The 24366-nt window shown below is 41.3% G+C and overlaps 1 protein-coding gene across 1 annotated transcript in view; it reads left to right on the forward strand.

The window, feature by feature from the left end:
- Positions 1–24366, forward strand: part of nell2a (neural EGFL like 2a) — a 130306-nt gene that overhangs the window by 4444 nt on the left and 101496 nt on the right. Inside the window, exons 3-9 of the mRNA XM_033635465.2 lie at positions 8020–8170; positions 9600–9773; positions 12227–12323; positions 16092–16164; positions 18303–18385; positions 18803–18931; positions 24144–24246. Coding sequence (XP_033491356.1) covers positions 8020–8170; positions 9600–9773; positions 12227–12323; positions 16092–16164; positions 18303–18385; positions 18803–18931; positions 24144–24246 — 810 coding nt within the window. The remainder of the gene's footprint in view (positions 1–8019; positions 8171–9599; positions 9774–12226; positions 12324–16091; positions 16165–18302; positions 18386–18802; positions 18932–24143; positions 24247–24366) is intronic.

Genomic DNA, 24366 nt, shown 5'->3' on the forward strand with positions numbered 1-24366 from the left:
CTTTGGGGTCATCAGGTGGGAACCTCCTTTCACTAGTGTTTCACCTAGTTGGTCCCACGACACCTCCAGGAGGCTAGACAGGCTCTGGCGTCCCAGAGACACTCCCCTAATGCCAGCTGTCACTGCTCCCCGCACCGACCCAACAACCTCCTTTACCTTACTTACACATGGCTTTCTCAGCCCAAACAGCACTGCCACCTTCAACAAACCCAGGCTCCGTTTATGTGAGCTCCAGGTAGAGACAGTGCCGATACTACCTTTCCTAGCACATTCACCATACTCTATTTCACATGCTACATATCATAACTCCAATATAAGCTAAAGTTAAAGGAGATAGACACTCACAGGCTTTCTCAGGCTTTTAAACTTTCCCCTCCAAAACGACAGGCAGTGTTGTATTCACCATGACGAGTAATTGGCTTTGACTGTCAGAGATTTAGCGTCTTTTGTTCGATATGAGAAATACTCAAAACAATACTGACATGCCAATGTTTACATCGAGGGATTGTTGATTGCTGATATTGTTCGTCCTGTCTATACTGTCTGCAAAGAGATCCATTCGATTTCAACACAATAGATGGGAATGTCAAAACCTACAGCTCTGTGTAAAGATTCACTCCAAAGTTTAGCTGAAGATAATGTGAGGCGTCTGCACACTGCGTCAGACAAATCAGTGATTTTTTTTTTTCTCAAAGTTTCAGACTTCTTAGTATGAAATTCCCTCTATGTGCCTCCACAGACAGCGTCTCCTTGCTGAGCTGCAGCAGAGGGATAGTAATACAAAGTGAGAATTTGCGAGTAAAAAGACTAACTTTTGAAAATACCCAACAGATTTGTGTAACTCATACTGCTGAAGCCTTGCGTTAGTTTAAGCTGATCTGGAGGAATGTGGATTTTGTCCCCTATCTTTTACATTGAAATTAACTTTCATTGTTTTGTGGCTAGTATGGGCAGGACAAATGTTAATAGCGACTCATTTCTGTTTCAGTGCACTTACAAGCATGTCAGTAATGTATTAGGATAGACTTGAAAAAATCGAAACAGGAGGGTTTAATGAGTGCAGAGGCTCATTGTTCCACAAATTGTAAGAATTAAATGGGACAGTGTGGCACAACTCAGTCGCCAGAATAAATGTTGGCAGTATTTCTTTGATTAGTCGACTAATCATTTTATAGAAAAATGTGTTAAAATGTTGAAAAATGTCAGTCTGTCTCTTTCAAACCCCCAAATTATATCATCTAATGTCTTGTTTCGTACTCATGGCAAACGGTTTCAGTTCACCGTCATGGGAGAGTGTGTAAAGCTGCCAATATTTGAACGTAAGAAGCTGCAATAAGAGTATTTTGGAGTACCTTTATAGTACTGACAAATGACTCAAACCGATTAGTCGTAGTTACCGAATATTTTAATAGTCGATTAGTCATCGATTAGTCGACTAATCGATCCAGCCCTAGTTATGTTTAGGTACAAAACCACTCGCATGTGGTTGGGAAAAGATCGTGTTTTGGCTTAAATACCTGGTTTTGGTTACACAAGGAGGGCTAGAAATGCTGCCAGTGCCTTCCTGAAATAAATAAATAATGTTTTGTTGTTTGTTGGTCCTGAACAGTGGTCTACCGTTATCTCCTCCTGTTGAGAAACTTAGCTAATATGCTTGTATTTATCGGTGAAGATTCTCAGTCATCCAGATCATGGTAATCGGAAGTGCTGTATCGTAGGCAACTGGACTTGCTTGCGTTTCTTGACGACTCACATTGTGACCTTAACGACTCTGAAGCTAAGAGCTCACGTGACCCCTATGACTCTGCAAGGGTTCCTACCCTCACAGGGTTTATAGTCTGCAATTTCGTACCAGTCATGTAGAACTGAAGAAGCTTCTTGGATGAGAGGCGAAACGTCTTCAAGAAACGCAAGCAAGTCCAGTTGCCTACGATACAGCACTTATGATATGCTTGTATTTAGCACTACAGAACTTTAGAAACGCTGATATGATAGGTATAAAATGTAAAAATTTAACATATCTGTGGTCTGCAGCAACGTGCAATGCCTGGTGACTGGGCTGTGTAGTAATCTGCCTTACTCTGTCACCCATTTCCACAATATTCTTGTCAATTTGTCTTGGGAACATGTTGAAATAATGGCACAGCGTGGCAGATCCGTTCAATTGTTTTAGGAGAATAAGACTTTAAGGACTCAGGGGGAGACAAAATGGCTTGAGGTTTCTCTGTGTGAGCTTGTGGTGGATGTTTAGCAGACAGCACATTAATTATCTAGTTAAAAAAGATAAGGCAGGTGACATTTACCTGAATTAAACCAGGTGCTTAGTCAACACTAAATAATCCGGTCCACACGGATTTTTAAAAATCTCAATAAAGGATTATCCACCTTACTTCAATATATGCTGTAGTTTTAGCAGTGTATTCTTTTGCTTTGCCCAAAAAGTTACCCAACCTTTCCCAAACTGTTGACTGACATTATCCTCAACTCCCTGTGGTCAGAGTCTGCTTTGCTTGCTGCTTTCTGAGGCGAGCCTGATCCTACGCTCCACACAGGAGCACCGGTGACCATGGAGGGAGAGATATTTCTATCCCCCCCAGGGCAGTTATACAGTTGGGTGGCTGGAAGGCTGTCATTAGCTCTGTGTATGTGTGAATGTCAGACAGGCGGTCACAGGGGAGGTGATCTGAGAATTGGGGAGAAATTGCTGGCCAAAGCAGTCCTGGAGGTGCCCTTGGCTCGGTTTAGTATTTGTTCCAGGAGAGTGGAGACACAGTGGGGGGAGATGGTCCGCCGAATGCAGATTGACTGAGCGCGGCGGAATATTCAGGAGCTCTTAAGATCCAGCTTTTGGGGGTCGGCTTGTGTGTGTGTGTGTGTGTGTGTGTGTCCATCTTTGCGTTAGCCCATATTTCTGCATACCTTTGTAGGCGTCTCTTTGTATTGACTCAATGTTTAGAGCTGTAGGCTAGCCAAAATGTCTAGTGTATGTGTGTGTGTCTGTCAGTGTTGCCGTCTACACCTGTTTGTGTGTGCGCATATGTTTTTGCGCGTGTGTTGACAGTAATGAAAGGTTTGGAGTTTGCTGCCGGTGGAGAGTTTATCATTACTCTAATCCCTCTGGAGAGATATTCTCTTGCCTAACCCTCCCACACATATCCTTTTCTGCGCTCAGACCGGCAGATAAAATGTGTTGTTTGAAATATGCTCTGTCACTTTTTTTTCAAATAAAAAAACATTACGCAATAAGAAAATAGTACACTTTTACTTGGTTTACCCTGGCATTGTGTTCCTTCCTCTGCTGATCGGATCACTGTGTTTATTCAGGCCCCTCTTGGCTCTGTGTGTTTTGTGCATCTCATGGCTCGCTCACTCTTAACCGGTCGTGAGATGGCTTATTTGCAAAATGTTGTTGAAGAGTTGTTGCAAAGACGTAGGAGGTGTTATTTTGTTCTGGCAATCCACTAGAGACCGAAGAATGAAAGTCTTCATTATTCATGTACAAAAGTGTCTATGATCTTCTTATCTAATATCCGTAATGCTGTTTTTAGTCACAGTTTCCTTTGGGAAATAATTAGATTAGAAGCCGAACATGTATTGAACATAGAAAATATACTTCTGCCTGTCCTTCAGAGTATGTTCTCTTTGCTGGGGGATAAAGGAGGAACTCTACCTCTTTCCAGTACAAGAACTTTCAGTAAATACAGGTAGAAGTGAAAGGAATGTGTGAGAAAAGGATTGTTGCAAAGCTGGGTGTATCTGGACTCTCAGGCTGTGCTGCAGGGCACCTGTTCTAAATGCTGAATGTGTGAGCAAGTGATTGGTGCAGCGCTGCCAATATACTTTGTGAGAATGCAGTGATGGGAGTGTGAGGGGATTACAGCTGTGTGGGTACCAGGGGTCAAACAAAATAAGACCACATTAGACAGTTTAAGATTAGAAATGAAGCCGAGGGATGGAAATCGTGGCCTGAGTGTAGCCATTAAAGCACAATGTACCCAGGAGATAAGATTAGGCTGTAGCCGAAAGCTACGCTTCCTAGGGATGCTACTGAGCCTGAGGCTTTTGGAGATCTCTAGTCAGCTGATAAAACTCTGTATGTCTCAAAAACAGTTTTCTCACAATCAGCCGCTCCTCATAGCCTGTAAACAACTAGGATGGATGACAAGAGCTGTGTTATTGTGCTGGAAAATGTGCTGATTGGAATTTTATGTGCTAGATCATCATTTTCAAGCTATTTTGTGTCAGTATCTCACATCAGAGTGGTAGTTAGGAGCAGGTGGTTGCCCCATCCAGGCGCCTGCCAATAGATAATCGACCAAAGGCCCCCACAGCAGGGCCACATTGATTTGGCAGAAGGGAAAGCTGGCCCTCTCATCACAGCAAAAACTGCTCTTTCATGTATGTTTTTAGGAATGCAGAGATGTTACCGCTATAGCTGTCTCAATCTTCGTTCGAGTGCCTGTCAAGAGTGTTGGAGTCATCGTGCTTTTCGTACAGGCAACTCTACACAGACCAATCTCATCACTCCATCGAAATGAGGAGATGTCTCCTCCCTCCAATCCCCCAAAGCCCCATTTGAAGCAACCCCATTCCCCTCTAAGTATAAAGACTGGTGATGAGAGTCATCCACTCATAGATCAAAGCCTCATGGTCGCCAACATGGGGAGCAGCCCAGTGGTAGAGGTTCCACTGTCCTCACCATCCCCCCCCTTTCCTCATCAGCCTCCTCTCAGTATGGACCCCGCCCTGACACCTGCTCCCACTGTGCTCATTTCACTCATGATTGAGATGTCAACGTACTCTCTGTTCAACACATGGCATGGCTAAAGACTGACCAGTGCATATTTCCATAAACTGTAAACTGTAAATCCTGCTTGGCTTGAAAATGACTAACTGCATTGAGCATTTTTCTAAAAAAATAAAATAAAAGACACCCAATTCCAGTTTTAATTACTATTCAGCAATTTGGATCAAAACATCCCTAAAAACCAAACTAATTTCTGAGATTATAGTCAACAGTGGTCATTTGGATTTGGTTATTAAGTGGGATCTGTTGATGGCAGCAGATTATTGCTAGGCAGAACTCCTGTTGCAGTCATTGGACCATCTGTCCCACCTTAGCCAATGACACTGGAATGATACTCCGCTGGCAATGCAAAATGCATGAAACTGTGCCCTGTGCTTCTCCTCTGGTGAGCGTCACATCTAGTGAGCAGTTTTGTTTAGAGAGAACTGACTCAGAATATGTTTTCCATCCGGAAAAGGCTAGCACGGCAGCAGCACCGTAAGTCCACGGTGAAAGCAGACATATTAAAACATGCTCCTCTCTTCAACATGCCGTCATTGCGTCCTCTATAACCGATGAGTACACAGTGAGCGGCAGTTGTCGTCATGACATTTTGCTGTTTCACATTGCATTGTGTTAATTGGTTACTCCCACCAGCTGGAAGTAATGTTAATACACTGAGGAAAAGCTGCCACGCTAGCTTCCTGGAGCGCCTAAGTGTGCCAGGGCATCTTGCATGCATCCCGTAGCTGGAAGTGAACTCTTTGATGTGATTGCTTCTGAGAAACGTTATCATTTATTGATGCTTCCATTAAAGTAGCATAGACGTCTGTGTGGAGTTGGAGAGGGAGTAAGGGGGCACGGTGGTGCAAACAGGAGCTTACGAGCTAACTACACAGAAAATGCCCTCCCATCCACACTGGCACCATTAGCCTTTCACTTCCTGTCCTCAAATCTGTAGCTCCATATCTGTAGTCCGACACCAAGCCAAGGAGAAAGTATCTGATCCACTGATCCAATTTTGGGATATCTGATACGAGCTACCACATGTTTGGTACAATGTTTGTTAGCATTAAGTTGTTATCTAATGATCTTAGCAAGTGGACGACTTCCAGTCTCGTTTGAGCTGAATGAGCTGACCTGATCTTGAAACCACTTAAGCTTCAAAGCAGCTCACTAGTTTCCTAATGCCTTAATTTGACAAACATCCTCATCATTATTTCAAGAAGTCTTGAGGCTACATCTACCATTTATCAAAACAAGTTGGAGATTAAAATGGTCAACCAACTTGCAAAACTGATTTTAATAACTTTAGTGCACAAAGTGTTTGGCCTGTAGCTTCCTAAAGTTTAAAGGGGACCTATATGCTCATTTTCAGGGTCAAACTTATATTTTGAGTTTCTACTAGAACATGTCTACATGCTTTAATGTTCAAAAAATACTTAATTTTCCTCTTACTGTCTGAGCTGGAACACCTGTAGCCACTCTGTTTCTCAGAGACTCCATTATAGCACCTGTCTCTTTAAACTCCCCTCCCAAAAAAGCTCTTTCTGCTCTGATTGGCCAGCATTTTGGGGTCTTCCGTATTTCTGTGTCTCTCCCAAGCCCCCGGGAACAGTGCCAGGCTTTAAAGCCATGTTGACATAGTGGCCAAACTGTTGAATTACACCTTCATGTAATGCCAAGGGGCCCAAAATGTTTTTTTTCCCATAGACTTACATTGTGAAAGGCACATCTGTAAATCAGTGGATACATTTTTTTGAGTACCGCCCCCATAAAATGACTTATTTCACTATCAGAATTTGATCTATTAGGTCCCATAACATTTCTAAAGTCTAGAAAAACTGCATGATGAAATAATTGTATCCTAATTTGAAGTAGCAGAAGGCTTAAACTGAAGTTAGCTGTTTAGTCAGCGCACGTTTCTAGCGGCTTGCTCTTTGGGCCCACTGATGCGGAAGATCCGGGGATTTTTATACCGGGAAGTTGAACTTGTTTGGTGTCATGTACCACTGAGCAACTTTCATAGGAATCAATGGGTTCCTGCCTCCAACACTGTGATTAAACTAAAATCTCTACAGCCCAGCATGTTGCAGCAGGATTATGATCCGAAATCAGAGAGAAATGACGTTAGCATGTAGCTACATGTAGCAGTATAGGCTACATGTAGCACACTTTGCAGTAGCATTGCCTGGAGCAGATGACCATGTAAAGACATCAGTCACGATCTAACATCAGCTTATGTTAGTGTAAAAATAAAGTAGAAACAGAGTGTTCAGAACGGTCCGAAGCCTGAGGTTTTTCTTACATACGTTTACCTCATTATTTGAAACTTGGGTCATGATTAATATGAACATAAGACATAATAATATTGTGAAAAAAAGGAAAAGCATAATAGATCCCTTTTAAATGAACACTGATTCGAGTCTTGTCATATATGTCATTATATCAAATGTTCACTGAGGCTATAAACATTTTTTAAAAGGACATATGAAACATTATGAAACATTAACATTACATTTTTATGTAAGAATGTGCAGCGTCTTGTTTTATCATTCATAAATTAAATTTCATTAAGACTTTATGTGAATACATCAAATATTTACAGCCCATGGCCTGTGACATCCCAACTGAATAATTTTCTTGTTTGATCATTTGCATCCCTAAAATGTCAGCACAACATTTCACTTGATCACAACATATTTCATACGCTACAACATATGCAACAGAATATTTTAAGATTGCCTAATTTTATAGCTGTCAGTTGCTATTGCTCATCAGTGTTTTCATTCCACAAATTAATGGGTTAAATAAAGAACGATCACTGGTGTATAAGTTACTGAGAGCAGGGAAGTTTAGGTTGACAACGTGTAGATTTTGTCTCTGTAAAATAGACATCTTACTCCACTGTAATGTGTGTTACATGACAATTCAAGTCATCCTGTCTTTATTATATTCAGTAAGTGTCTTTGTGAGAATAATAAAGCATATATATTAAGGACACATTGTTAATTCTAGTTTTTATTGCCATAACGGTAATGTTTTGAACCCTAAATTGCTCCAGATGGTCAGGGCAGCACCTTGCACGGTAGCTGGCTGCTGCCCGTGTGTCAGTGTCTGTGTGTGAATGAGAGGCGAATTGTAAAGCGCTTCTGGATAAAAGCGCTATATAAATGCAGCCATTTACATTTAGCCATTTGCATAATATCTGATATTTTCTGTCTCCACTGCAGGGTCTGCCAGGGAAGTGATGGCTCCTGTTGAAGTCTCAGAGCAAATGGTCCAGAAGCTGAGAGGCAAGAATGAGTTTACTGTGCTGGCGACCCTCAAACAAGATCACCTTAACTCTGGGGTCATCCTCTCTATTCATCACTCTGAGCACAGGTATGAATGCTTTACATTTCACATTATAATGTGGTTAAAACATGTTTTATTAAACACAGAAAAAGGCGAGCCAATGCCAGTCATTCAAGTCATAACCACATCTTTTATTTGGATGTACTTGCTAATATATAACAGCAATGCATATAGATCAAATTTTCAAATCCGTGTTGTATGCAAGGTGAAAATACTTCTTGAAAACATTAATTAAAGATGCGTATTTTAGCATGTGTGAGACAAAGCAAGAGCAGAAATGTCACATGGAATACGGTAAAGCTGTTTGTAAAGCCCCACTGATAAACCATAATTAAAGTTGTTTTCTAAATTTAGTACCACTCTCTGTTTTGTCTTATCAGCAGTCTGTAATATGTTGATTGAAACCTGAATATTTGTATTTGATGAGCATTTAGATGTTTTACACGCCAGTTGAGTAAACAAAGCAAATCACCCCGTATGCCAACGCATTATTCACAGTCCATCAACGATCCAAACATTGAGTCTGTAATCGTGGATCGAAAACTGATGAGACACTATCTGCAGTTAGCATGCTAATGTTTTCCATTAGTTTGTGGTAGCTGAGCCGTTGGATGATCAGAACGGCAATCTGAATCCCCGTAATGCATTGATTGAACAGTTTGTACATTAAAGTCAGTCCTGAGAAGAGAGCTCGCGGGGATGTTATTGACTTTCCCCGCTGCTGATTAGCTCTCCCAGCCATTCATATGCAACAAAGCAGCACTGCATGGTTTCATTTGAAAACACGGGAAACACTAACTCAGAGTCAGAAGTGTTAGCCTGTGCGTTTATGGAGCCGGGATGATCGTGCATGCATGCATGGCTGGGGGAGAGTAAATCTATTAGATTTGGTTTGCAGATAAATCAATTCTATTGCCACACTCGCATGAGTGTCTATTTTTCTTTTGAATAATGTTTCAAGCAAATGACTCCAGTTTAAATAAGTCTGTCTTTAAAGGCAGAGGGGATGAGTGTGTATTGGCAGCTCTTTCCATTAGTGTCACTATGCTGGGTGAATCTCAGTGGTGTGGAGAAGGAGATTCTGTAGGAATACTAATACGCCAATGTAAAGAGTTGAACCTCTACATGTGAGCTATTGTTGTGTGTTGCTGACGTTGCACTTAACAGCCATATAGTGCCATTATGCTTGACTAGTGATGTGATTAAATTCTAAATGGTGTTGCAAATCGGAGTGCACTGCTTGGAAATGAGTGACGTGTATCTCTCTGCACTGTGCTTAGAGGAGCCCTGACTTTGGTGATGCATGCATGTTTTTGTGTGAACAGAAATTAGAATGCGGTTCCAGTAATGAGACTTTAATGCAACGAGACGTGGTGTACAATGCAGCGACTGCAGATCCTCAGTGAAACTGTCATTCTGTGGCTGTTACTAGAAGCAGGTTGCTCGCACTTTGCAGGTTCTTGGAGCTGGAGAGCAGCGGCCAGCGCAGTGAGGTGCGTCTTCACTACCGTACCAAAGGCCAACAGCCCCACACTGAGGTGTTCCCGTACAGCCTGGCTGATGACCAGTGGCACAAGGTCTCCGTGGCTGTCAGCGCCTCTCATGTCATACTACATGTCGACTGCAACAGGTAAGATGCAGGGGATGAATTTACATAGTAGATGTGACAATAAAATGTTGAATAAATGTGTTGTAATTTAGAAGAGTACAAATGTAGAACATGATCCAGAAAATGCAAGTGTGTTCCCAAACTAACTTTAAATTCTGGATGCACCAATCCCATATAATGCACTGGTATCAGCCCCAATATAGATCTTATTAAGTGGATCAGGTATTGGCAGTGATGTGATCAATCCACATTATATTATGTTTTTTTGTCATTACCATTATATAAAACAGTGTCTCCGCTATCAGTTACATTCACTGAGTCATGAAAACCTATAGTGATACCTCCCCCTGTGTTACCTTAAATAAATCATTCCAGCGAGTTCTACGCAGTGAGTTAAATTTGGGTACCGGATTGGCACTTGTTATTGGCAGATAGCCTGAGTTGAGTTATTGGAATCAGGAGAGGGACATTTAGTTTGCTGCTACTTTAAATGATCGTCTATAATGGCCACATAGCATCTCTGTTTTTGTTCCAAGCTTAAAAATTTCCATGTCTTTGGTTAAAACATTTTTTAAAATTGATAAATGGAAACATTTTAGCACAGAACACTTTGCTGTTATACAGTGAATAGGAACTTTAAGACCCAGACACACCAAACCGACATCAAAGATATTTAGTGTTGTGTTGCCTCATGTTGCCTGTGTCTCAACCAAAAAGTTGCACACAAACACCGCAAAGACTACAACCGATGGCCAACCAACATATGTGCTCTGCGCCTGCGTGAGAGGAAGTAACTCTCCACACCAGCAGACGGCAGTAGTCTGTAATCATCATTCAAGAAGGGAAACCGGAAGGCCGTCTTGATGCTAGTTAGCCAGTTAGCACATTAACGACACAATCCAATGCTGAAGGAACAGAGCATATTTACTGTGTGCCAGTGAATAATAACACAAACCATCAGGAAACATTTCTGCTAAAGAGTTCAATGGCTAATGAAAAATATTCTTACCTTATATGACAAGCTTGTTTCAGTTTTCACTCCCTCTTGACATTAGCCGTTTGTTTGCTTTCCTTACTAACACTTCTCTTATGGTGTGCTGAGCTGAACTGCATATCAGTGTGATTTCATTTACTGGCGGGTTCCGCCGTCTCTAACGCTGATTCAACATGCTAAAGAAGGATGAAAAAAACTGACAATGGCCGACAAGGGCCAACGCTGCAGGACACACCCCAAAGACAAGGGCGACAGACGCTCACCGATGACCCGACATCAACCAACGCTCACTCATGCAACACTCCTGTTCTACCTAAGTGGCAACCTCTGGGACTGAAAAAATAAGCCAACATGGAAGTGCCGAAAGCTGCAGTTCTTCTAATGGCCACTTGAGGCTCATTTTGAAAGCAAAGCACAATCTCCATAGACCTCCACATTAAAATGCCAGACTTCACAGCAGAAATAAACACTGTCTACTGTGTGGTACAAGGAATGTTTTCGTTCTCTGTAGCTAAGTTCCCTCTTCATTACAACTGTACAGGGGTGATTTTTTTATATAACTCACCTGTCTGCATTTTATCAAGGCTTATTTGTATGCATTATTTAAGGACACTGAGTGACAGGCTGTCTGCTGATGGTGCCCTCGGGCTCTCAGTCAGATTTACCGCTCGCTCCTCCACAGATCCAACCTCTCGTTCAAATATTGTCTCCTCTGGATGGAGACAGCCAAAATGCCAAATGAGAATGTATGAAAATTGGAAGACTGAGAAGACTGGGAAGCCATTCACACCGTCTCAGTGACGTGGGTCACAATCACTGATCCAAAATAATGAGTCAACTCGCATCAGGCAACTCTCCTTCACTACCCTCCTTTTCGGGGTGTAATGTTGGCTGGATGCTGCCCTGCTTTTGTGAACTGGCTTTTCTGTCAGGGATGGAAAAATAATTTAATGATGCAGAATTTTAAACATAATTTAACCAACTCCTGGAGAGGAGAGGAGAGAAAGAGGGAAGAAGGAGAGAAGACAGGATGTGGGTGGAAAGAGATGAAACTGAGACTTATTTGCTAATTATCCTCTGTAATTAAATGTAATTCTGTGGTTTAGCAACTGCGCCACAGACTGGAGTCTTTGCTGACAGTGACACGTAGAGTGTAACCTCATTTAGCTGTCACATATAAATGGGTTCAATGCAGGTCAAACGCACCTTGAGTCGACACGCGTCGTATGTGCATCTGCTGTATGAAAGGAGTGTTGCTATTTGTGTGCTAAGAGCCTCCTTGGCACAATAAAAGAAGCAGACGGCAACACCGTGTGTATCAAGGAAAGCATGTGGCTATCTATACCCTCCTCAGGGAAAGAGTTAAAAGAAGGATTTAACAGGACAGGACCTGCAGTGCGGGAGGGACTTGTTATTCTAAATGGATGAAAATAGCTTCGAAATAAAAAGAAATATTAACAGTGATGTATTTGTTTTGCAGGATCTATGAGCGGGTGGTGGAAGCCCCCTACATGGACATACCTGAGGACGCTTCCTTCTGGCTTGGACAGAGAAACGCCGCTCATGGCTTCTTCAAGGTTGGCCCTGGCGCACAAACTTCCCTCTCAGAGTATGAATTTTGATGCCCGTCCCGATCTGCGATAAATAATACAGAATGGCAAGAGGGAGTAATGCATCTCAGCTGTTGCATCAGCTTCTCTCCCCTCACTCAATCTTGGTTTTATACTGTATCTTCTCCCTCTTTGTTTGGCTTGTTTGGTTTTATTTATTGTAGCTGTTGGATTTAATTGCGTGCATTTCTCAAGGCTTACCATTTTAATTTGAGGGTTGTTCTGCCCACCCTAGGAATTGACTTCTTTTTTGTGTCATTGTTTGTTCCCTTTCCCTTAGTCTGCAGCTAAGCCCAGTGCAATTATCTCAGCAACCCCCACAACGCTGATTTGGGAGAAATCATTAAATAGCCTCTGGACTATGCTCATTAAGCTTAGTCTATAGTATTGTTTATCAGGCGGGGAGACATATATCGCCTCTCCCAGACTGGACTGCACTCTAAAATTTCCTACCTGGGGAGACATACCGGGGCAAAATGTCAGCTTACTGGCGACTATAACTATTTTAATCAGTCCGCTGGTGACTGGATCTGTGTTTGATGGAGTTGGTGATGGTTGTGTGTGTGTATACCTGTGTGTATGTGTGTGTATGTGTGTGTTAATGCTTCACACATTGTGTCCCGGCTGTTGAATTTCCTCTGTGTTAATTGGTAGAAGGAGGAAGCCTTGGAGGTCACCCACTAATCTTGTCACGTAGCAGCATCTCTCCTCGCCACTCTCTGAAGCCTTGATTAGTCGCTAGGAAGACTCGTCTCCCTTTAAAACACGCTGCTTCATTAGCGCATATGCACTCACACACACACACAAACAGTTCTGTACGTGGGTGTCAGCTGAAGACGAGAAAACCTCATCCCTAACAGTAATAGTAAAGACTTTAATCAGAATGAGCGAATCTGCAGTTCTGCTCCACAGCTCGATAAATATCTTCTTTACAGTCCACACACATCGCAGGAGGGGCTAAATCTATTTTACCTCACTTATCTAGTGACAGAATTTTTGATTTTCATCAGTGGTGTGTCATTTGTAGTGGATTTGTATGCTGATGTAGCAAATTGTTCTACACCCCAACTGCAAAGGCTGAAAACAATTTACTTTTAATTCGGGCAAATCCCAAATGCGGCCACAAACAGAAACAGTTAAAACTTGCAAATCAGGTTTGATTTCACAGTCACATTTCATTCTAGAGTTATTTTTCAATCTAGCTGCGATGTATCGCCTCATAATTGTTTGTGTTTCGTAGAAAATGTATGCTCCTGCATCAGAAGTGATTCAGCCTTCCCTCTGCCTCTTGTTTTTCACAAATTCACATTTCAGGTACAGATGGGAAAACCGTCAGCATCCCACATGTTGCAGTAAACAGAGTGTCACCGACACAGAGGAATCACTTTGGAGAGTTCAAAATGTCTCGCTTTTTTACAGTTGCCAGAAGGTGCAAAGCAAAGTCTAGCAACTGGTTGTTTTGATAGTGCTGCATTCAAACACATCCTCGGCTTAAACACACAGGGAAATGAAAAATACATTTTTTGAGTTTCTAATCCTGTATCCCTTTGTTCAAATATAAAAATAATTTATTTTAGAGTATTGCTTTCCTTCCTGTGAAACATCAAAGTATTCTTTATAATCCACTCTTAACTCAGGGGTGTATACTTACATTTATCCAATCAATGTGATCAGGGGCAACTAGCTAATGCTGCCTATCATAGAAATCCACACTGGACCATTAGCTAGTTGATTGTAGGATGTAAGAGGTGAGTTTTCAGTTGGCATTTTTTACATTTCTAAATGAACGTAACTGACTTCTAATTTATTATAAGATTAGTGACAGCTCCTTATCTCTCTTCAGCTCTGCATCATGCCGTCTTCGGCCATTAGTAAGTATTTCAGTACTGCAAAGATGGTCCTTTCATAAAAAAGGCTGTCTTTGCAGTAGAAAGACACACATTTTTGTAATTGGTGCTACTAGAGACCAGAGGAAACAGAGGAAAAAGGCTGTGGCCTACAACTACCACAAAGCACTGCACCACACTGGACCAATAAACGCTCTTACTGGTGGGTGAGGTAATGTGAGCTTGTCCGTTTTGAGATAGGAAACAATATGGCTGCCACCTGGTGACAAGCGTTCTCGAATTACAGTTAAATGGTAACCTTAATGAAGTTTCTGAATATGTTTTAGGTGAAAAATAGGGAAAGCGCAACAGAATATTTGTCTATACTTTATCAGCACTTCTTAGTTTTGCTGTTTGAGCTCACATTTTTCAGTTTTTATAATACAGGAAGCAGTTTGGTGCCCACTTTCTGTTCACAAACTCTCATATTACAGCCAAACAGTGCACTAAATATGTTTCTGAAGACGTTTTAGGTTAGAAATAGACAACACAGTAACAGAATCTTGGTTTATATTTGATCAGCGCTGCCTAGTTTCGCAGTTTATGGAGTTTGGTCTGAGTTTTAGAGAGACAGGGTGGGTTTCTTTCTCGATCCACTTCTATACCCTTTGTGGCGGGCGAACAAAAATGAGGAAGTACAGTCTGTAGTTCAAGCAACAGCCAGCGAAAATCTGCCTGTTTTGCATCACCTGGTAAATTTGAGCTGGGAGATGAACGGGGAGATCTGGGTGCTTGTAAGATGGAGGGAAGTTTACCACAGTTCATTTACATGAACTACTGACACTGTTATGATACAAAGCTGGTTGAAAATCTGTGAAGCATCCCTCTAAGTGATCCAATCAAATTTAAAGGATCTTGCAACTTCTGTATGTCACATTACTGAAGATAAAGATGCATCAAATGCTGTTTGACTTAAACATCATACTCTCCAAAAAGCCCACATGTAGGTAGCATTAATGCAGTATTAATCACAGATTACTGTAGATGCAGGATGGAAAATATATGCGATGGCTGCAGATAAACGTAAAGTCTGATGGTTTCATTGCAAGTTTGACAGACACAACTCCAATCTGCTTCCATTTCAGCGTGTTGCCGTGAAAAATCAGCAAATCATTTCCGCAGGATTTTAAATTTATGGCCGGTAAATTGAAGTGGCAAGACAATTTAAAAAACAATTTCTCCTAAGTTGCACCGCTCCACTTCTGTAAGGGAAATAAATGCACTCAAGGAATGAAATGGCCCAGGTTGCCATGGCGACAGGGCACCCGTGTGCGTATGTGTATACGTGTATGTGTTTCGGCCACAGGACAAAAGGCTATCAATTGGGTGTTATGGACCAAATTGAATCTGTATCTGCTGTTTATGCTTATCAGAGGAGATTGTAGGGAAAAAAAATAAAAAATCCATCTCCCCACTAAAAGTCCCCACATCATTGGGTCACTTAACTTCCTGCTGGTGTCCGGTTATGAGATGATTCATCCGAGCGACAACATGGGAGACATATTATCTTACAACTAACTCCGCTGTCTCTCACTCCCCAGACTGAAAAATAAATTTGCACTCACTCTCAGATTTACTGCTGTTTCACTGTGTTCAGTTTTATGATTGCAGCAGTTATCAAGGCTCTCATGTACAGGGTTGTTGGTTTTGTGTTTGCATGTCTTGCGCACGCTCTGGTTTCACGTTATCTCATGTGGAAAATACACCATAAGCACACTTAGACACCACTGCCCCTCACGGTCCTTATCCACTTACTACACATTAACATGCTTCATCACATTTTTATTGCCCGTCTGCCTTCTGTAAGGTGTTGTTCTCCTTGATTGAAATGTTGGATGTGTGTCCGCAGGGGGTGATGCAGGACGTGGAGATCCTGGTGATGCCACAGGGTTACATCTCACAGTGTCCAGACCTGAACAGAAGTGAGTGCAGCCTCTTACTTAACACACTAAAAAAGCATTTCACTGAGTGTTTAGTTTAATTTAAATTAAATTACCTCTGGCACTTATTTTGCAAGGCACTTGATTACACTGATTTGCTTTTTTATTTAAATTTTTGAAAGGCTTTTTACTCACTGGATTAACACAGCCTTAAAACAGCTTCGCAATCGAGAAACAATTTTTCCCTCGATGAAACTTTGGTTAATAAAATGTTTTGCAAATAGTCAATCAGTCGGTATAATGGAGGATTTCCGCAGTCTGTCCTTAGGAGGTGTGAAATGTCTTTTTTTAAGACAACTTAGACAATGATGCAGCTTCTTTTGAGTTCATATGGCGAAAGTTCAGAGCAAAGCAAACTCTTATGTGTCCACAGCCTGAAGGTTATCTGTATAAGGTACCCATCTTACTCATTTAAGCAATTAGAATCATTAAAGAAGTGTATTACTTAATGAAAATCTCAATTCAGCATGACTTTAAGTATGTGGTAATTGGTGAATTTTTTTAAACCTTTATTTTATGATTGTCAGTATAAAACAAACGCTCAGTACACCATCTTAACAACTCGGTCACAAATATCTTAACAGGTAGAAAAACAAAAACAAGTGCTGGGACTTCAACATTACTTGTTAAATAAAATACATATATACAGCGACAGAGGGTGTACTGCTAATTAGGGCTGCAACTAACAATTATTTTCATTGTCGACTAATCTGTCGATTATTTCTTCGATTAGTCGACTAATCATTTTATAGAAAAATGTGTTAAAATGTTGAAAACTGTCGGTCTGTCTCTCACAAACCCCAAAATTATGTCATCTAATGTCTTGTTTCATACTCACGCCAAAGGGTTTTAGTTCACCGTCATGGGAGAGTGTGTAAAGCTGCCAATATCTGAACGTAAGAAGCTGCAGTAAGAGTATTTTGGGGTACTTTTATAGTACTTTTCTATGAAAAATGACTCAAACCGATTGGTCAACTACTAAAATAGTCACCGATTATTTTAATAGTCGATTAGTCATCGATTCGTCAACTAATCGTTGCAGCCCTACTGCTAATTAGTTCGATTATTTCAATTCACTACTCTTGAGATACTCGAGTACGTGACTCCAAATTCTGACAAATATTTGAGTCTTATTTTTGTTAGAGAGCCATAACCCTTCTCTCATCTGTTCATTTCATTTAAAATATGTCCCTTAGCAGCCGACTCTTAAGTCTGAGTTGTCCAAATTTCCCCCAAGTACCTAAACGCACCAGCAGTGGAGCCTGTCCCTGTTTTGCAGCTGTGTTGTCGAGCACGTTCATGTCTCTGCAAGTTGATTTTTATACTGAACTGACAAAAACTAAAACCAAATATTTGAAACTTATTCTTATTAAAAAAATGTTAACCTTTCTCAATACAATACATTCATCAGCTCTCCTATCCACATATCACATGTTGGTGTACAGTCTGACTTCCACATAAGTAGAATAAGTTTCCTTGCCACAACATACTAAATAAAACGGCCTGAGTTTCGTGGCACTCGTGGCACTTAGGACAGCAACTAGTGGGTGCTGCCATTTTTGACACATTGCAATTACCAGAGATTAATTTCTAGTGCAGCAACGCCCGTTTTCCTGGATGTTATCATGATACTTCACAGGTGGCACTATTTCCTCTGTCCGTTCCACCACAGTTTGCCGCAGACAAACTGCTTCTCCTGCTGACAGGAAAGACACACAAACATCCCACGGTTTAAAATGATTTTCACACAGATTTTATGTCCCCCACGCATCCAAAAGTTGCCAGAGGACAGCACTTAACTGCAGTTTACAGTAAATGAGGTGCTCTTGCAGAGAGGATGCCTCAGAATATGTTTCCAGTAATAGAAAGTGAAGAGAGAAATTGCAGCGAGCTGCTGCTGATGTCACTTGGAGTTAATTTGTGAGTAGATAAATAAAACAAATAGCTGAGTTACATGATGTTTGTGCTGTAGATAGTATTTATATACACAGATTTTTGACAGAATTTTTGTATTATTGAGTTTTAAATCCTATTTTTTTATGGAAGTTAATGCTAAACCGCTATGATATACGACTATGCATGCTAAATTACAGTATGCTGTCTTGTCTTTTGTATCTTAGCATGCCCAACCTGCAATGATTTCCACGGACTCGTGCAGAAAATAATGGAGCTGCAGGATATCCTCGCTAAAACATCCAGCAAGGTAATGTAATGTGATATAACGTGTCTTAATTTGACATTTAGCCCACAGATGTTGCATTATATTCAACAAACAAAACAGTAATTACAATTTAAATTGACTGTTACCATTGCAAATTGTGCTATAGCATAAAATATCCACTTGTCAGCGTGCTGCTGTCATTAACATTCATTGCAACAGGCGGTCAGTGACATCTTACCATTAGATGTTGGCTATTATTCAAGTATTTTCTGTTCTGATGCAGAGACTCTGTGTAAATGGGGTTAATGGTGCCTAATGACTTACCTTTGTTATGCCATTGGTTTGCTTTTGAAGCTCTGCTTTCTACATGTGAATATAGACACACCACGAGGCTGACTCTCATCTTCTCTCCTTCTTGCCTTTGTGTCTTTTTGGGGGGGGCTGGGATGGCGTGAGCAGCTGTCCAGGGCGGAGGAGAAGATGAATGGGCTGGATGGCTGCTATTGTGAGAGAACCTGCAGCGTCAAGGGGGTCGTCTACAGGGAGGACGAGGGCTGGACAGATGGCTGCAGGAACTGCACATGCACGGTGGGGTTTTACTGTGTGGGTGTGTGTGTGTGTGTGTGTGTGTGTGCTGGGTACATGGGTGTCTATGTTGGAGTAATAAAGAGCAAGGGAGGGCATTCAATTTTAATTAAGTGTGTGTGTGTGTGTGTGTGTCAGTGTGTGTAAAGGGAATACTGGATCTGAAATTATGTGCCTGTCATCCTGTGTGTGATTGTGTGGCTATTTCATGCATATAAACGTGTTTACAGGCATGTGTCATAAAATAAATAGTTATGTGTGAATGTGTGGGTGAATTTCCTCGTGTGTATACATGTGAGCCTGAGAGAATGGGAGAACATGCATTTTTCATCATGTCTGCAACAGTGTGTGTTGTTTTGTGTCTGTGTGACACATCAGTTGTGTGTGTGTGTGTGTGTCTGGGTGTATGTCTACATTTACACATTCGTCGCTCCCATTGTAGGTCGTGGCTTTTGTTTCGCTCCCGTGTTCATCAAGTGTGTGAAGGTGGGGGTGTGTGTGGGTGTGTTTTGGTGGGGTGGAGGTGCAGAGTGCAGGGGGCCCCATTGTCGGCAGCTTGTATTCTCATTATTTCCTTGCGTTAGAGGCGGGTTGCCCCAGTTACCCGAGAAAAGATACTGTATTGAAAACCTCCACAGTGCTCAGGATTAGACACATTAACAACAGTACTTAGTAATGCTCAGTTCTCTCAAGGGTCTACTTTGCGCTACATAAAGTGTGAATAATTGCCAAAAAAAGAGAATTAGAAGCGATGGGAGATCTGGGGCTTGTACCACATCAGCAAACAGATTTCACCCCCTGTCAGTCGACTCAGCTTTGGAACATAAAACTCATTCGCTGCTACTGAACTCCTCCAACCAGCCAATGGGATGCCTTTGCGCACCGCTACCTCACATGCAAAAAAAAAAAAGGAAATCACATATCTCTCAGTGCACCGCACCTAATTGCTCTTGACAGATGATAATTATCATCAGGGATTTGTTCTGCCCACTCATCCAATGAAATCGCTTCATTCCCCGGGAACGGTGCGTTGCGATTCCTGGGCCGCAATTAAAGAATTAGATGGGATATGTTCCTTACCTTATGTGTGGCAATTAGCTGTGACCTTTAAAATTCAAAGGTCATGCATTAAGATGTTATCAATTATGTGGATCAGGTCCATAGATGTTGCTGTCACAGAGCTTTCATCCGTGGAAGCAATGTTAATTACAGACACAGCCGGAGAAACACAGATTGTATTAAAATATATTACATTTACAGGTTGTGAGCAGGTTTACGACACAGGGATTCCACTGTTATAAAGAGAAAGCATGCCGTGATTTTTGCCATATACCTTGGGAATGGAATAATCTGCAAAAAGATCTAAAGGTAGAAACTTTAATATCCACTGATGAATTTAAGGGCTTCATAAAGACTGCAGTGATGGAGGCATGTGGTTGTTTTTCTTGAGAGGCCTCTGTGTTTAATAGCTTCAATTTTATTGTGCTTTTTGTGTATAATGTTGTATTTTAGTATGCTGTGATTTTGCACGGCTGCAACCTTGGCCAGGTCTCTCTTGTAAAAGATTTTTTTTTTAATCTCAATGGGGCTTCTGGTAACATAAAGGTAAAATAAAACTTTTCAAAATGCAACACAATGAGGGAGAAGCAGAGGGCCTGGTCAAACCAGCTTTTATTATGCTGAAATCAAAGTCCAGAAATTCAAGTACAGAAATGCCAAAGATATATTTTACGCCGGGAGCTATTATTATTTCCTGTTAGCCTATGCCTTGGGGCCTTATAATTTGATAACGAGCACCCCCAACTCGGGGCCGTTTGGTCCCAGGGGGCCCAAACCTCTTTTTTTGGGATGTGTTTTTGTTGAAATTATGTAAATGCAAATATTAGGGCACTACAATGGCATTAATAGTCATACAAGTATGAAATTTGGCAAGGAGTATCCTGACACAAAGGGAAAAGTAGCAAAATAAGATTCTGGTGCTTGCTGCCATTTATTTCAAAAATATCACACACAATGTCTAAAAAAAAACAAAAAAAATATGTGTGCGTTTGACACATTCTTATTAAAAATGATTATTTTTCATCACTTTGTGTTTAATATCACTGCTTCACTTGTACATTGAAAACTTCCCATGTTGATAAGCCTCATTTTGAGCCCAAGTTGACCTTTCTTTTAAAAACGAAACGCTGATCCTTACATTAAACATTTGAGGAGCTATAACAGTGTGCGGACTTCACCTTTTTTAAAAGTCTGTTTGCTTGTTGGTCCCGCACCTGTGATACTTTGGATGTGCGTGCTCTACCCTACTTTGTGACTTCAAGTTGACCTTTCTACCTTGAAAATTAAACTTGCTTTGGCCTAATTTGTCACTATACCTCATATCAGAGGAAACTGAATATTCAGTCACTGGCCTTCCAGAGAATCTACTTGCCAGCAATGTGAACCCAGAAGTGTTGAGTTCCCCAAAGTTTTAGGTTAGAAATGTACAGAATGGGTCCCCAGCATTTGGAAACTGGCAGATACTAACTGGCATATGTTGGGAAATTTGCATAATTAGCACTGATTAGCATAATCACCTATGTAGACTATATTTCAGCAAATGCTTGGCTGATTTGCACAGCATTGGAGTGGTTAGGGGGGTTATTGAGGATGCTGAATCCATCTCTGACATTCTTAAAATTCAAAATAGCTGTTTGAACCAGATGTATTCTTATTTCAACTCCCAGGGGGCTCATTTTGATTCATTTTAAGTGGATTTAGGCATTTTAGAGGTTGATTGGATTGGACAGATAACTTATGCATCTGAAATAATTAACTTTAAAATGGTTGTGTGTTACAATGAAAGCAATTCACTAAACGATGCAGAACATGTGCAGTTTTATTCACCGAACATTGCACTCTGAGGTGACTTACAATTGGCTATCAGAGGCAACAAAGGCAAGTACCACACCAGACTAGAATAATGTGACTATGGCTATAAATACCATCAGAAAAAGACAGATAGTAGTGTAAGTTAAAAATGATAAACAGGCACTAGTGTTGTCAGAAATGCTGATTTATCGATTCATACCAATACTGAATATTTGAAAAGGTTCATTTTCTGCAGTATTGATGCACCAGTACCAGCTCTTATTGCTGATGTTTACTACAGTCATTTTATTTGGCATCTTTGTACATAAATGATGTCTCCTTTACATTGTGTGTCCACCACAGTGAGAAGCTATTTTTCAGTTTTAAAATGTCTCAGTTAGTGCTGTAGACAGTGTGGTCACAGCTCAGTAATTACCAGTTTTAGTATTTATCAGTCTGAATGGTTTTGGTGTGAGTTGCAGACTGTTGGAGATATCGGCTGTAGAGACGTCTGCCTTCTCTTGAATATAATGAAAGTAGATGGCACTCGGCTTGGGGTGCTCTGAGTGCCAAAAAATATATCTGAAAATCTCAACAGCAACATCTCTCTCATGAAATCATGAGATAAGATAATCCACAGATCTTGTTGGTGAGCAGTTTTATATAGGAACTATTTTCTTTCCACCAAACTACACCTGCCAACCGTATCACTGTGCAGAGGGAAGCATGCATCTACTCATGGCCGAGAGGCTAGTGACAGCAGGAGATGTAACCATTAATGGCGCCCCCTTCAGCTGAGCTGTAACGTTAGCTAGCTCAGTGGTGCTAGGTGAGCTGACAGTGGACGTGTACTACCTTCTGTGCAGTTATAAGGTTTGTGGTTGTGGTTTGGTGGAAAGAAAATAGTTCCTACAGTGTTTCCCTGATATACATTAAGATGTTGCTGTATAGAAATCTCCCCATACGCAATTAAGGCTATTTCTACTGTAAGCAGCCACTGTCGGGATGAGCAGGATTTATAAACTGAGCACCCCAACCGATCGGCCACTGGTTGTTATTGTCCAATTTTTGTTCTAAATAGTTTGAAAGCCAATCAGAAGAGCCACTCAGACGAGCACACAAGACAATACCTGCCATTAAATTGGCTTCACTGGTCCGGCGGTTCTGATAAACTGTAGCTCACATTCATAGTTTACTGCTAACCCGACGTCCGGCTCACCTGCCGCCACGCACACACCACACTGAACGCTTCTGTAGAAGCTGCGAAACACTCCGCTGTTTTCTGATACAGCTTTGTTTTTACCTGTATGATGCCCACATGGTCAACATGGCATCTTTATGTTTACCAGCTGTATTTCATCTGCGTTTCTCCTGGATTTTGACTCATTTTGTCCCTGGCACGCAGGGTCAATTAGGGAAGACAATTTTTGGTTTTTATGTCATTACTCAAAAACCTCTTGAACTAGGGGCGTCCAGTAGCTCAGTGGGTAGAGCGGCAATGTCCCTGCCACAGCAGTCGCAGGCTTGAAAGCCCTCCGCTGCATGCCGTCCTGCCAAAGAAAGCAAAAGCCAAAAAATAATAATCTTTAAAAAACTATTTGAATACACTATTTATGTAGGTAACTTGTCTTGTCTTTGTTGTACTTGTAAACAGTCATAAATTGTTTTAACAACCAATTCATTATATTGATTTAAACACTAGATGTTACATCTGCCCCCACATGTAGGAGTGACTGTAGTGTCATATATGGTATAGGAAGAATTTCATTGAATGTTTTTTGACATGTACAGCTGTATAAAAATATGCATCTAAAGCCCTTCTCGCGTCAGCGGACGTGCTAAATATCCTCCGGCAGTGCCAAATAAAACTATGTGCATCAGCACCGCTGCTGGAAAAAAATCAAAGGGGAAACACTGGTTTTACCGTGAAACTGAAGGTCTGGGATTATCTTGAGTAACCAGGTCATGGTTTCTGGAAATAGACATTGCTGTTGAGTTTTTTCAAATGTATTTCTTTGGCACTTTGAGCACCACAAGCCGAGTGCCATCTAGTTCCATTATATTGGAGAGAAGGCAGACATCTCTGCTGCCGATACTCGGCAACTCACACCAAGAAATCTATGTTGGTAAATAACACTACAGGTAAGAGGAAAAATTCGTATTTCTATTTTGGAGTCAACTGTCTCTGAAAGGGATTCTTGTCAGAAACATTTATGTGTCAGAAAAAAAGAGAATATCTGCAGGTGTCTTCAGATTCTTTCACTGATATTGATGTAACATCAATATCAGCCTGAAATATCCAGTATCTGTTGGCCTGTAGTAGTCACTCTTTAAACAGCGTGTTGTGTTTCTCTCTCTTCACCAGAATGGCACGGTGCAATGTGAGGCCATCTCCTGCCCTCCCCCTCAGTGCCCGTCGGGCACAGCGCCTGCCTACGTAAAGGGTGCCTGCTGCAAGGAGTGCCAGCGTGAGTGGAGTACCCTTAACCTCGTCACCCTCCTACACTCATACAATCATGGACACAATTGCAGCACAAACACGCACACACACAACAGCAAAACAACCTCCACCACCACCACCACCACCA

Source organism: Epinephelus lanceolatus, chromosome 5 (assembly GCF_041903045.1).
Source record: "Epinephelus lanceolatus isolate andai-2023 chromosome 5, ASM4190304v1, whole genome shotgun sequence".
NCBI lineage: Eukaryota > Metazoa > Chordata > Actinopteri > Perciformes > Serranidae > Epinephelus > Epinephelus lanceolatus.